Source organism: Trichomycterus rosablanca, chromosome 3, assembly GCF_030014385.1.
Source record: "Trichomycterus rosablanca isolate fTriRos1 chromosome 3, fTriRos1.hap1, whole genome shotgun sequence".
NCBI lineage: Eukaryota > Metazoa > Chordata > Actinopteri > Siluriformes > Trichomycteridae > Trichomycterus > Trichomycterus rosablanca.
The window spans coordinates 10,277,103-10,292,099 of NC_085990.1; the positions used below are offsets into that span (position 1 = coordinate 10,277,103).

Below are 14,997 nucleotides of genomic sequence, written 5' to 3' on the forward strand. Positions count from 1 at the left end.
CCAGACCTGTAAAACCAAACACAGCGAAGTACACTCATTCTAATCAGGCGTTTTTAAACGGGTCAAACCGGGCTGCGTTCTAAATAAAGTTCCCCTCCCTACTAAGTACGAAGTGCACTATGTAATATGACCGCATTACATATACTAGCATGCACAAATCCAACTCAGACAAACCGCATTCCCTTGTGTGATTTAATAAGTCAGCTTTAGTTTTAACAGAATGGTTTCACACATGAGTGTTATCAAATGATAAACCACACTATCTAGTGCGTATGTTGTAAATAAGACGTGGTTTGGGACACAACCTGGGTCTTTACTGTCTTTGAGGTCCTGGCTCTCCGCGTGTAGTGATCGTTTTCACTCCACGGAACGATATTTTGATGGCCGCGATGTTGTGCTAATGAAGTTGTGAGATTCAGGATTCGTTTGTCGTTTTGGGGATTTTTTATGACCATGATGCCGGGAGAGAATCAGTCCGGAGCGGGAGGAATGGCTGCTTCTGAAGCCACTACAGGAACCTGTCAGAACTGTACTGTGTTACACCAGGTGAGTTCTGTACACATGTAAACATTCAGACCTCACAATATACTCCTACACACACAATGTCATTTCACTCGATGGCATGGCCTTATTATGACTCCTTCAGTCTATATGACATCTTGTGACTTCTTTGTACTCATGTAAATAGGGCTAGTTTGACACTGGAAAGCTCAGTACAGAAGTCTTAAAGTGGATCATCACGAGAAGTATTTTGGAGCTATTTTTATTTAACTAAAGGCTTCTAAAATATCTCTACAAACTATTGTGTGTAACTACAAAGAGCATGGAACAGTGGTCTTAAAGCCAAGGTTGGACAGAAAACCTAAAAGCAGCTGGAACACAAGTGTCACCCTACAAGGTGCATTAAATCCAAAAACACAGGGTGGCACAGTGGCTAGGTGGGTAGCACTGTTGCCTCACAGCAAGAAGGTCATGTGTTCAACTCCTAGGTGGAGCGGTCCGGGTCTTTTCTGTGTGGAGTTTGCATGTTCTTCCCATGTCTGTGTGGGTTTCCTCCGGGAGCTCCGGTTTCCTCCTACAGTCCAAAAGACATGCGAGGTGGACTGGAGATACAAAATTGTCCATGACTGTGTTTGACATTAAAGACTTGAAATGATGAACTTGTGTAACCAGTAATGACCTGTCCTGTCATGAATGTAACCAACATGTGAAAAACATGTTGTTAAAATCATATTAAATAAATAAATATATCCAAAAACACTGCATATACTGTAAAGCTTGATGGTGGAAGCATTATTGTCTGTAGATGGGTAAAAGTGGATCTAGTAAAAACTTAAGATTTCACAAACATATTTTTTTCAGGAACTTTAATCATGGATGAAATTGTGTAATTGCGTGTTCTGTGTTAACGTGTTTCAGAGCCTGGAGGAATATGTGGCTGCTTTGCTGAAACTAAAAGAGAAGATCATAGATACAGAGTGAGTGATGCTGGTCTGTATGTGTTTGAGAGATAATCAGAATCCAGGATTAAATGATTAGACTTATTATAACTGTGACATATACCAGTGTTTTGTTCTCATACACTATATGGTCAAAAGTACGTGGACACGCCTCCTACTGTTTCAATTTAGTTGTTTCTTCCTCATGCTTACAAGTTTTAAAAATACACCTATATAAGGTAAATGTTATGATTTAATATTGTGGCAAAAGTTTGGGGAATTCCCATTCCTCTTTCAGCCTGATTATGCCCCAAGCACAAAGCGAGGTCTATAAAGACATGGTTTGACTACTTGTGTGCTACGGAACTCCAGTTGCCTAAACAGAGCCCTTATGGGATGGATTAAACCTGGATTGAGTACCAGGCTTTCTCTTCCATCATCAGTGCCTGACCTTACTGAGTCTTAACTGAATGGGCACAAATTCCCACAGACACACTCCAAAGTCTTGTCGAAAGGCTTCCCAGAGAAGTGGATGATATTAAAGCTACAAGGGAAATAGGGAGCAATTTAATATAAATGCATATGCTTTTGAAATGAGATGTGTAATGGCCTGATGATTACTGTGATGTTCCTGTAAATCTTTCAGGTTCAGAAGGGCACTTCAAATCAAATCAGCAAAAATATTAAAACATTTAAATGAATGTGGATGTGAGCTCTTATTCTTCTCATTCGCTGCATGATTCTATATGATTAAAATAGTTTTTCCCCTTACTGAATTATTAATGTGTTTTTAATAATTGTGTTTTTCTTTCAGTCGGCTGTTAAGCGAGTACAAGGAGAAATGTGATGATATCCTTTATACACCTGCTTACTTTTGTTTTTGTTCATTCATCTACCCTTATTCACTCCTTGGGTACCATATACACCCCTGGATGAAGTTAGTGTAAAAACGCATTCATGAGACCAGTCCAACTGTCGGGTGGTAAGACATGATCTGGGAACTGGGAAATTCAGTAAAGCCTTCTTCTTTTATGTAGGGCACTTGGGTGAATTAGCTTAGTCTACTACTGCTGAGAGCCATTGGGAAGTACACTTGTCAGTGTATTCTTAGTGCTGCTCCCAAGCAGGGCTAAAATAAGGAGGGTTGCATTAGGTAGGAAGACCCCCTAAATACAGGGAGCAGCCAAATGAAAACCAATCTTTTTCTATGCAAAAATAATTAGTGGAATAAAGGATAAATTAGTGGAATTTTAGCCAATTTTGCCCTGTGTTGTTTATATTTATAATAACTTAAATATTTAATACATTAATAAGCGTGAGGTCCTGATTCCAGTTGTGAGTACCGCTGTCATATTTGGATATCAAGTGTTTTTATTATGCCTTTTGGGTATATAACTACTGTACTGTAGAATTTGTGAGAAACTGCTGTCTGTTTTCCTTGACTAGCTATTACAGCTACAGAAATCCCAAAGGTAAACATGCTGTCTCATTAATTTTTAATACTGTGATTTGGAGTTCTGCTTCCATATGATTTTCACCTTTGCCTTTAAACCATTTAAGTTCTGATGTGTAGGATTTATTTACTCTTTTAGAGAGAACAGCGATTTGCATAAAGAGCTGGACGTGGTGCGTCTGAAACTCGGTCCGTTAGAAAAACAGTCGGCAGATTACGAGGCCATCAAGACCGAACTGGAAGAAAATAAGGTGAATTTCCAGTCCTGTCCTCTGGTATTTTTAATTTTACAAAACACTGTGTTTATTGATGTTAGCGTGTATAATTAATACATTTTTATTGTTTTGTTAGGCTGCTTTAAAGGTTTACCAGCAGAAATCTGAGGAGTTGGACACTTTGAGAGAAGAGAACAACAAAGCACTTGCTGCGTAAGACATTTCATGTTGCATGTGGCTAATGTGGAATAAAATAACAGATTCTAAACATAAATTTTATTTGGGTAAATTTTGTGTTTTATGCTTTATTTTTAATGTATTTTTAATGTGAATTTTCTGTCTCAGGAGGGAGAAGTTAGAAGACGCTCTTAAGAAGGCGGAAGGTAAGACATCTCTGTCTACTCTTCATCCACTTCGACTCTCTTTCATTTTATCTTTGTCTTAATTTATTAAAATTTTCAGACATGAACAGAACTGTATATACACCGACTAGGCATAACATTATGACCACTGACAGGTGAAGTGAATAACACTGATTATCTGTTCATCACGGATCCTGTTAGTAGGTGGGATATATTAGGCAGCAAGTGAACATTTTATCCTCAAAGTTGATGTGTTAGAAGCATGAAAAATGGACAAGCGTGAGGATTTAAATGAGTTTGACAAGGGCCAAATTGTGATGGCTAGACGACTGGGTCAGAGCATTTCCAAAACTGCTGCTCTTGTGGGGTGTTCTTGGTCTGCAGGGGTCAGTATCTATCAAAAGTGGACCAAGGAAGGAACAGTGGTAAACCAGCGACAGGATCATGGGCGGCCAAGGCTCATTGATGCACGCTGGCCTGTGTGGTCCGATCCAACAGACGAGCTACTGTAGCTCAAATTGCTGAAGAGGTTAATGCTGGTTCTGATAGAAAGGTGTCAGAATACACAGTGCATCACAGTTTGTTGCATATGGGGCAGCAAAAGGGGGACCAACACAATATTAGGAAGGTGGTCATAATGTTATGCCTGATCGGTGTAAGAGAGCATCAGGGTTTAAATAACATTTTTGTTGCATTAAAATGCTTCTACTTTGGTGAATGAAAACACTTCCATAAAATTTGACATAATTATAGTATAGGCATAAAAACTGTTCTGGTTCTGATTGTAGGTTTTAAAAGCATTAGTTTGAGTTCATTATGTCTCATCGTTTCTTCTCACCCAGACACGACAAACACTCAGAATGCTGAAAATGCAAAGCTCAGATCTGAGAAGAAAATGCTCGAAGATGACCTGCACAAAACTCAGGTCTGAATTTTGTTGTGCAGCTTCATAATTGTTTTTTATTTTGATGTTATATGATTGATTGCTAAAATTAAATGTATTGTTTTGATTTATTTTTATGATCAGGAATCTTTCAGGTCGTGTCAGCAGGCGGTTGAGGAGATGGACAATCTGAAAGTACAGAACGCCAAGACGTTAATTGTGTAAGTGCTTTAAGAAATATCCAGACAGTATAAAAACAATAACAAGTTGCACATAGAGTGGTTGTGTGGCACAGCGGTAATACACGCTAGCCTACCAGTGCTGAGATCTCGAGCTCTCGAGATCAACTCTCAGCTCTGCTATCAGCCGGTTGGGTGCCTACACGGACACACGATTGGCTGTTTGTCTGTAGGGGGAGGGACAGTGACTGAAACAGGGTTCCTTGTCGCCTTGTGTGGACTTTGGTGATTGATCACAGATGACAGTGTGTGGCTCTCCGCAAGCCATACTGTGCTCTGTGAGACCCCGCCCGTAGTAGGTAAAAAGAAGCGATGTCCAACTGGTCATGACCAGATTGGGTGCAAAAGGAGGGTAGGGCACAACACTTCATCTTACCCATGTGTTTTGAATGTTTAATCTTAATTTCTTTATCTTCTGCAGAAAAAGCAATCTTGAAAATCAGCTCTTGGCACTTGAAGGTCTGTATTTATGAAACGTTCATCTTTGTTGTTTACTGTGTCAAACAAGTAGTCCCTATAATCTGATCAGTTTTGTTTTTCTCCCAGACATAAAACAGAAGCAAATCCATGAAATTCAAGTACTGAAGAGTAAAAACAGTAGCCTCGAAGGAAGCTTTTGGAAAACACAGGTGCCTGTTTTTTTTTTATAAAATAGCAAATAAAAAAGAACTTTGAGTGGATTTGTAAATGTAACTGCACATTTGTATTATATTCTAACAGGAAAAACTTGCAAAATTGGAAAAAGAATTGATTAAAGGTAACTTTCATATCTTACGATTTAGTAAGAATTTATTTTATTTTATTTTGATTTGTAACTTTTAAATGTATTTATTTCAGAAAAAAGATCTTCTTCAACCCAAACAGAGGCTGAACCACAAGTAGACAAAGGTATTTATTATTAAATAAATCTTTTTACAAGGTGTTTTATGGACCATTTACAACTTGCATCCTTGATGTAATTTTTGATGTATTGTCTGTGTTTACAATAAATTAATTTGATTATACATTTACTGTTTTTTGAATTGAGTGTATTTTACTGCACATGCTGTAAGATGTTAAGATGTGTTTTTAAGGCATATTGCTGCACCAACCTGAAGCATCTTAAAATAATGGTTGAAAAATCATGACTGTACAAATTTGTAGTGTCCAAACACTTTCGGCAATTCATTGTATATAATAATTCTTTTTCCTGTTGTATTCAGCTAAAGTTCGAATGCTCCTCCAGGAGCTCTGGCATTGTGTGGACCCAGTGTCCCAAACATCAGAACATCTGCACTTAAACGGTAATTGTGTTGAATTTAAATTAATACACCAAATAAAATCAGAAAATTCATCAGATTTTAATGTTAATCTAATTAATATATGCACCTTTTTACAGGACCCACAGAAAACCAAAACTTAAAGGTCAGACTTTCAAGACCATCACCTGGTCTACAGCCCGTCAGTCCATTCAGAAACTGTATTGCACAGCGGGCTGTCCCAACTCCCACTAAAGAATCTAAATCATCTCCACAAAAGAGCAAAGCTGGACCTTCTTTGCTTGAAAAGACCAGTCCAAGTAAAGACCAGAGGAACAGGAAACCAGGCAGAAAGAAGAAACTGAGCCAGGGTTCCGAGGAGCTTCATCAAAGTGATTCCTGTACTGATCTATCACTTAATAAAGACCATCACGATGATAAGCTATCAGATGGAGCGAGTTGGAGGAACACTGATCTGAGTGATATCCTGGACTTGTTTAGTCCATTACCTGCAGCTCTGTCTCCAATGCATTTTTCTAATGAGCAGGTAATAAGAATTTTGGATTATTAAATTTATATAATGGGAATGGATCAATTAATAAGCTATCAATGAGATTTTCAGGAGCAGGGCCAGTGTTCGCCAATTTTAATTATTATGTCCTGAATGGTTTGTGGTACACTTCAGTACTTCTCATTTGATTTTAATGATCTTTAAATCTGGTAATTGAGAAGAACATAGAAGGTGTTTCAACAAATGCTGGTGCCCAATCAACTGTCTAGACGAATGTTGCCTGTATTTATGTTTATCCATGTATAGCAGACGGTTTTTTAACAGTGTGCTTGTTTTATCCACCCCTGTACCCTGTTTTGGATGCAGTATGCCCATCTTACAAAGTAAAACATAAAGAAATTGCTGGTTGGTATAAAAGTGAGTAGGAAAAGTTGTGTTTTAAAGCCTCAACTCTGAAGTTTGGTATGGTCATTACCAATCAGCATCTGGCACTGAATTCATTTGTATGGTCTGCTATAGATTATCCATGATTATTTTCAGCAGGTATGCTAATTTTCTGTGTTTAGTAGATGGTTTACTGTTAACCAACAGCCTTTAATAACCTATGAAAAAATGAATTTCATGTCATTGTGACTTTTGGCTTTATTAAATGAAATACAGCCAAAACATGGCATATAAAACAGTAACATGAACATAATTATCTAAAACTGAGAGCTAGTTCAGTGTTAACAATGCTGACAAGGTCCATAGCTAGCATTCTGTTACCTGGTATGTGTGCTGGTTTAATGCAACACATTTTCATGCAACAGGGTCAGTTTCTTAAATCCCTGGTTCGAATTCCAGACAGCACCATTGGCTGTGCCTAAATGTGGGAGGTCAAATGGCCAAAATTGCAACAGGGGCATCGCCAATTATTGGATTGGGTAAAACATGGGGTAAAATGCTAAGTAAATTAGCAGAGTCTGGCCTTCATATTGGCGCATCAGGCACAATATTATGCAAATGTTCTTGTCAAAAGTTGATTGAGAGGGTATGCACCTGCCAGCAAGTGTTTAAATTTTGCCATGACATCACTGTTGGGTGAGGTGGATTTATCTCCCAGCTGCACTGAGGTTTGTGATAGATCTGCTCCTTTACTCTCTATTTGAATACCAACCTTAGCAGTTAGTATTGAATTGTTGCTGCTTGCGTCTACATGTCATTGACATGCCTTATTTCTTCTGGTCCAGCTCTGTCTTTAAAGTTTGTTTCTATGCTCTTTGTTTCAGCTTGAGGATAAAGATGAGAATGAAGACAACCTGCCTTTATCAAGTCTTAGGAAAAGTTTAAAAAGTCAGCAATCTGCATCAAAATCAGAAAAGTTCAAAAAGCAAAGGTCTTCAGAACCACCAATAGTTGTTCCATATGCTGATACCTCACCTAAAGGCCAGGTGAATACAGTGATGCTGTTGGTTCCTCCTGATTCTGATAGTAAGGTTCTTCACAATGCTGAGACAGAAAGCCAGGAAATGGAAGTGGAGGAGTTAGGAGAGATGAAGGAGAAGCTGGGTGCACTATCTTGTACAGTTGCATCAACAAGTTTACAGAATGACAATAAAAAGCAATGTAGTATCACAATGGAATCACAGCCGGAAGACTATGGGAATCAGACCAGTCTATCCCAGTCTAATCTTGGTAGTGAAACACCTAATGCACCTGGTATTGGAGTCACCAGGCAAGGTTTAGATCCTGGACCCATAGACGCTGACCTTAAGCATGCAAATACAGCTGATAAGTCTCTTGAGTTAATCTCTAGAGTTGAAGCAAATGTGGCTGAAAATTGTTCAGCAAGTCCTCTGAATCATAAAGAACCAGAGTTGCAGCCTGTAAGTGCACCAGAAGAAGAGGTTGCCCTGAGAAGTTGCCTTGTGTCAGAGGTCATGACCAAAGAAGAAGATTTGAAAACAGCTGAGGATCAGAACAACAAAAGTGCACAAGGCCAGTGCACCCCGTCTACTAAGATCAATGGTGTGTCCTCTGTAGAGCCCCTGAAGAACAAACACTCTGAAGAATCTTCAGATGAGGAGGAGTTCTTTGGTCTAAAGAGAAAGGTCAGAGGCATTTGCTTGAGAACTGAAAATGTGGCCAATGTTTCTTTCAACAAGTCACAAGAATCGATGGACCGAAATCAGGGGAAAAAATCTGAAAACATAGATGATGTTTACCTTGAACCTGAGATGGAGAAAGTTGATGATGGTTTACAAGAGGGAAGCATGATGGGGAGTATGTGCAGCCCTTTACTTCCTGAAGATGATGCAACTGACAGCAGTCAGCAAAAGACACAGGCTAAGGATGAAGATGAATCAGTTAAGCTGCCCCAAAACCTTTCTCCATCAAAAAAGGGTGTCGAATCTCTTAAGCTCCCCCAAAACTTCCCTCCAGCAAAAAAGGGTAACGAATCTCTTAAGCTCCCCCAAAACTTCCCTCCAGCAAAAAAGGGTAACGAATCTCTGAAGGTGCTTCAAACCTCCCCTCCAGCAATAAAGGATGAAGAAGAATCTCTGAAGATTCCTCAAAATGTCCCTCCAGTAAAAATGGATCAAGAAGAATCTTTGAGGGTTCTTCAAAACTCTCAGCTGGCAAAGAAGGACCCAGATGATCTTGTGAATCTACCACAAAGCTCCCTAGCGACAAGGAAGGATGAATTATTGAATCTTTCTCAAAAGTCTTTGCCATCCAAGAATGGCAAGAATGAATCTGTGAACTCTCTGCCAGCCAAAAATTATGAAGGTGAATTGGTAAACCCTCCTCAAAACTCTTTGCCGGTAAAAAAGGACAGTCATCTGAAAGCCACCTTACCAAACCCTGATGCACATCAGGTGGATGATGACTTGTCTGGATCTCATGGTCACAAAATTGAAGATGTCATTGGCGGTCCAGCTTTCCAGCAGAAAGACTTGAAGGGTAACTCTCAGAATGTTGGTCCTTCATGTTCAGTTGTCACTCCAACGTCTGCTTTGGACAAAGATGTAAATCTGCCTCCTGTCTCCAGAGATGCACTTACTACAAACTTGTCTCAAGAATCAATTGGGAAGGTTCGTATAGAGATGGGTCCACCGCTGCCTCCAGCTGTTTTACCATTGACAGCAACTCCTCCAAGATTTGGGAAGCATCACACTCCAAACAGGCCTATTGGGCAGCCCTCCTGGTCCTCAACAGAGGGCCCATTTTCTCTTACTCAGCAGTCAATATCCTCCCCTTCTTCAGGTCTTCAAGATCAAGCAAAGATGTCACCTAGTCTGAACACACCTTCACCAACCTGTGGAGTTCCATCTTCCCCCTTACAGTTTGGCTCTGCAACTCCAAAGCATGCAGTTCCTGTTCCAGGAAGACTTCCGTCATCAGCCTTAAACTCCACATCCCCATCTACCTCACAGGAGAACTCGATGCAGATGCTCGACACCATGTATCCAGAACTTTCAGCCCAAGCACGGACTCTTAACATCCTGCGTGGAAACCTCGGCAGGCCTGGTAACGAGAGTGGCCCCTCCCCACCCTCGGTCAATCCTATCTCGGGGAATAAAACCATCAATTCCTCATCCACGGCCTTTACCAAGACAGAACAGAAGCAGAAAAGAATTGGGGCGAATGTACTACTACCAAAAAGTGCCAAAAGGCTCCGACTTGATACCTGTTCACCTGATCCTGCAGCTTTTAATGTTACTCCACCAGCCCAACAAGATTTATCAAGCAACAACCAGGAACAAAAAAGAGAGACAGATGTCAAAATGAATGATAAGCAATCCCAACTCAGGGATGCATTCGAAAAATTGGAAAGGTCGTGTTTCGATGTGTTGCCTGTTATCAAAAGTCATGTGTTTCTTGGAAGAATATCGCAAATTCCTGCTTTGCGAGATGAAGAAAAAGACGTTATCTCAGAATTCTGTTCAAACCAGGTAACCGATTGTGTCTTGTTAAATGTGAATGTATTACAATACAAGTTTCTTTGCCATAGGCTGCTTTTTGGGCTGGCTGTACCATTGTTTCCTGTGGAGTGAGGCGGTGCAGCTTATCTTGCCGCTGTGCTACTTTGATGGTTGCGCACTGTACAGATTTACCGTTTTGACGCCTGGGCTTTACAGCTTGTCGATGACATTTTCAAAGCACCGCCAATGAGACAAACTGTTTATATGATTTCAGAAGTGACACACAGACATGGCAGAGAGAAACTGGTCCTCATTGTTTCACAAAACCCTGAACTTTTTTACTTCACTGTAAATTAAAACCATGTTGTGAAACGGCAAGATTAAGTTTATAATGTAGATAATGATCCTGCGTTTCCTAATCTTGGAATTGCTTGTGGCATTGTAACTCTCTATTAATATTTAATGTGCTCCTTGATCGAAGCAATAAAGTTTCATGAACCCACACCATTTTTTCAAATTTTATCACGTTCTCAAATGACAACGCAGCAGAGCATTTCTGTTTCACTGAAATACATTTTATGCAAATCTTCATGTGAATAAACAGTCAATAGTGTCAGTCAATATTGTGGATTGATTTTAAGCTTGATGCTTCTGCCAGCAGAAAGCAGGTTTGCCATTATATACAGAGCATAAACGCTGCACTAAGCACCACAGTGAACAAGGCGCAAAATGCTTTTCATGTGAAAGTAGCCATAGGCTCTTGGAATTGCCAGATTTGGGTTGTGAATAAATAATCTGTGCTGGGGACCAGTATTCTAGACTGTGGTCTAAGTTTTCAACTTAAAAAAAGCTGCAAAATTGTTTCTTGGTGCTTAACAATTATTGGTAATTTATTTATTTGTAAAGGATCTCTGGGAATGTTTGTTCATTTAGTCAAAACAGCATTGTGAGGTCAGGCACAGATGTTGACCAAATAGTCATGGCTTACAAATTTACATTATAGTTTATCCCCAAGGTTTTTAAACCAAGGTTGAGATTCTGTGAACTATATGTGTGCCTGCCTAAATGAGCTGAGATGAGATGCTAGATACCAAATTGTTCAAAACAACATAAGCATAGAAGTAAAATGACAGAATCCTTCCCTGTTTTAGATCAGGATTAAGCCCTAAACCTGGTCTCCAGCCCAACATTAATTTCTTAACACATCTTTGTAATTCAAATCACTATTTTAAAGATGATGATCATTCTGTCTTCTCTGTCTTGATTAGTCCAGCACAGAGGAATTTCTATCTGCAATTTTGACCAAGATAAAAGCAGAGAGAGACGTTTTAAAACAGGAAGTCCTGCAGTCCCTGTGTAGAGTATATATAGGCCTTTGTCGACAGAGACAAGACTGGCAGAAAGCTCACGCCCTCGCCTACAGCGTCCTTAAAGAAGGTGAGCATGTACTAATATTGAACAGGAATCACTGTTGCCCCTGTTTGAATGGTTTATATATATATTTTTTTTTACGGGGTTGTAACAGAATTACTTTGTGTGCAGACTATCCTGAGGCCCCTAAGCTGATTTTATTCATGGTGTCGACATGGCCAAGCATGCTGTCCCACGAAAGCGCCCTGAGCCGAGCCGTTCACACAGTGAGCAAGCTGAAAGCAGAGGGGGAGATATTAGACTACCTCAGCATGTACCTGCACTGGAAAGAGGTAAATGGAGCCCATTCTTCAGCTCACTGGTTAATAGGATTTAAACAGCTGGGTTTGAAAGCAAGTCATACATTTAAGGTGGACTGGTTTAACAAATAATCCAAGCATGACAATTAGATGTAAATCAGTTTAGATTGTAAACAATGTGATCAAAGGTAATTTAAGTTGACTGACTTGGTATTTTAGGATTATAAAAAACTGGTTATTGATGAAACATTTTTTTAATTTTTTGACAGAAACCTCCAGGCGACATCCACGAACTGATCAGCAGCACATTAAAGACACTCCTCGAGGACACGAATGTGAAATTTCAGAAACACGATCGGTATGGTGATGATCTCTGCACCCCAGCCTGGGAGTACATCTTCAGTGTGGATCTTCTGTGCACACACGTGGGGTGGAAGTGGACGCATGATAACATTGTCGGGTACGGCATGAATGATTTTACCTTAGATTTGTTTTCAAATGATTTTACCTTAGATTTGTTTTCAAATGATTTTACCTTAGATTTGTTTTCAAATGATTTTTTTGTAGATTTATTTGACACATTAAACTTTTATTCTTATGGTCATGGAATTCCTGGAGGAATCTTAAAACTCATGAAATTTTGGTCTGGAAAAGAAAATATGCTAATTAATAAAACTCATTATACAATTAATTGTATATTATAATTTTACAATTACTCTAGGTTGGATGGGCTGATTGATTAATGTTCTTTCAGTAAATGTTTGATGAGCAGTGCTTATTTTAGTTACACTATATACGAATGACCCAAAACATTAGGTCCACCCTCCACTTTGTTCATGTGAGGGTCAAAGGATATATTAATATACAGGTAGCTGTGGTGAGTACCCATACACAGTGGTCTGAGGACGAAAAACGGGTTGTTGGATGACTAAAAACTTTTTAATGCCAGAGGACATATAGGCTGTGGTGTTTGGTACAGGCAATCCTTCAGTGTATGGGGCTTCAGACAGGCATCAGAGATCAATAAATAATATCATTTCCCCTGTGCAATTGTAAAAGAAATAAATGATGTGACCAGAGCTTTACATATTTAAATGTTCTGTTTAAACACATGATGACATGACAAAAGAGAATGGGCACAATCCAAGTGTATAGCAAAGCAGTTGAGGTACTCTGAATAGGACCTGGTCACAACTACAGAACTCAAACCACATTCCCACCATCATCCATAATGTACTGACTGTAATCTTCTTCTTTTATTGTATTAGGAAGGAGCTTTGGCCTGTTATGAATGCATGGGTGACACAACCAAGAAATCAGCAAACTCCAGTCCGAGACATCTGTGTAGCGGCAGTACTAAGAATAATCGGTTTGTCTACCAAAAATATTATTGAACACTGTTATTGTCTTTCTAAGGTCTTTTTAAGGTACAATGTTTTTATGCTTTTTGTTTTTTAATTAACCTTCCTAGGTCGACTTGGTCAGCTGGGAATTAAAGAGAAACTCTGCAAGTCTGTAGAAAATGTTGCCAAAGCCATAAACCTGTTCTGTAAACACGGAATAACAGAAGGTTAGTTCCATTTTTTGCTGCAGATGTTTCTGTATTAATGCTTTTAAAGATCCAACTTAAAATACCTGCTGTTTTTTATTGTTCATAAAGTTTGTATAAATTATTTTTAATTCTGGTAAGATGACATTAGCTACAATCTCTTCCACAAACACTGACACATCTGGAAAATATTAACAAAACCAGTTGTAATAAACACATTCTTTGGCGCTCTGGTGGCATGGCGTTCTAACGCGATAACACACCCAAACCAGTAAGAAGCTTCATCAGGTGGAATCAGGTGTTGTGTGTGTCTGGTTGAAATGAAAAACCTTTGTGGATAAATGTGAGTATTGCTGTATTAATCTATCCAATTTGAAGTGCATTAACATCATATCCTGTGTGCAGGGGTGCCATGGGAGGTGCAGCTCGCTGCCGTCTATACCACTTACGATCTTGCACCATGTAACCCCAAAGATGCTCTGGAAGCCTTGGCATCATGGCGCGGAGAAACCACACAGGCCGTCCCTTCAGCCGTCACCAGCTGCATCACACAGATCGGTTCCCTGTGCCGTCAGATCAAATCATAAGTCACCTGTACAGCATTAATAGACTTTTATTTTGCACAATGTGTTTTTAAAGCTAGGTGGATAAAGTGTGTGCCTGTCTTCCTGTCCAAGGTCTCAGATTATTAATGTGGGTCACTGTCTATTTGTAAATGTTTGTACATTTGTATGTAAGAGTAACATTAAAATTACACCTCTGCAAAACTGTGAAACATAAAACATGCACATGATTTTTTGTATGCTGTTGACAAATTATATCCTTAATTTAATGTTTTTCTTCAGTCAGAGTGACTTATTCAGTGGGTGAACAAAATAAAGGAAACCTGTAATAATATAGGCTTTGATAGCTCAACAGTTATGATACTAGAGTAGTCATCAGAAGCTTGATGGTTTAATCTCCACCACCAATTGTTGGGCACCTGAGCAAAGCCTATAACCTACAACTGCTTGCACTGTACTCTGTCACAATAGTTGTTAGCTTCTGCTAAGTGATGTAAATATATTAATATAAAGGATTATTTAAGCAGTAGTGCCACTATTCGCCTCAGAGCAGCTTTGATACATTTTAAAATGCTCTCATTGCAATTCCTGTTTGATTTGTATTGGAATTTTTGAGCATCCTTAAGGAGGAAAACCTGTTAAACACCTGGATAAAATCAAGCTCCTTCTATAGCTCCCCAATAATCAGATTTAAACTGCATCGGTCATTTATTAGATCTTTAAAGTTGTCACTTAAGGACCTGGAGCTTTAAGTGACAAATTCAAAGATCTAATAAATGGCCAAATCTGTTCAATCTGTTCAAGTGATAACTGGGGAGCTATGTAAGGAACTTGATTTTATCCACGTGTTGAACAAACAACTTGTAATTCTAACAGTGTGCATCATCAGGGGTATCATTTTATTGTCACGACTGTTTTTTGCAGCGTTTAATGCCCATATTCCTGTAATGCTGACATGTATTTTAAGCTG

At 39.2% G+C, this 14,997-nt stretch overlaps 1 protein-coding gene across 1 annotated transcript; it reads left to right on the forward strand.

Annotated features, from left to right (window-relative positions):
• The first annotated feature begins 371 nt into the window (after positions 1 to 371).
• ice1 (KIAA0947-like (H. sapiens)) lies at positions 372 to 14,257 on the forward strand. Its single transcript, XM_062992631.1, has 22 exons — positions 372 to 546; positions 1,420 to 1,478; positions 2,254 to 2,288; positions 2,893 to 2,911; positions 3,032 to 3,143; positions 3,244 to 3,320; positions 3,453 to 3,490; positions 4,312 to 4,394; positions 4,497 to 4,573; positions 5,013 to 5,050; positions 5,138 to 5,220; positions 5,312 to 5,348; positions 5,429 to 5,479; positions 5,794 to 5,874; positions 5,970 to 6,376; positions 7,609 to 10,275; positions 11,514 to 11,682; positions 11,788 to 11,948; positions 12,185 to 12,375; positions 13,184 to 13,284; positions 13,387 to 13,485; positions 13,870 to 14,257. The coding sequence occupies exons 1-22, from the start codon at positions 448 to 450 to the stop codon at positions 14,049 to 14,051; spliced, it is 4,866 nt and encodes a 1,621-aa protein (XP_062848701.1). The 5' UTR covers positions 372 to 447; the 3' UTR covers positions 14,052 to 14,257.
• Positions 14,258 to 14,997: the final 740 nt, after the last annotated feature.

What these genes read in the sequence shown, in the direction of transcription:
- ice1 (XM_062992631.1), top strand. Translation starts at nt 448, where the DNA reads ATGACCATGATGCCGGGAGAGAATCAGTCCGGAGCGGGAGGAATGGCT. An exon ending in CCGAACTGGAAGAAAATAAG is followed by an intron (nt 3,144 to 3,243) that starts GTGAATTTCCAG and finishes TTGTTTTGTTAG; the next exon opens with GCTGCTTTAAAGGTTTACCA. An exon ending in TGTACCTGCACTGGAAAGAG is followed by an intron (nt 11,949 to 12,184) that starts GTAAATGGAGCC and finishes ATTTTTTGACAG; the next exon opens with AAACCTCCAGGCGACATCCA.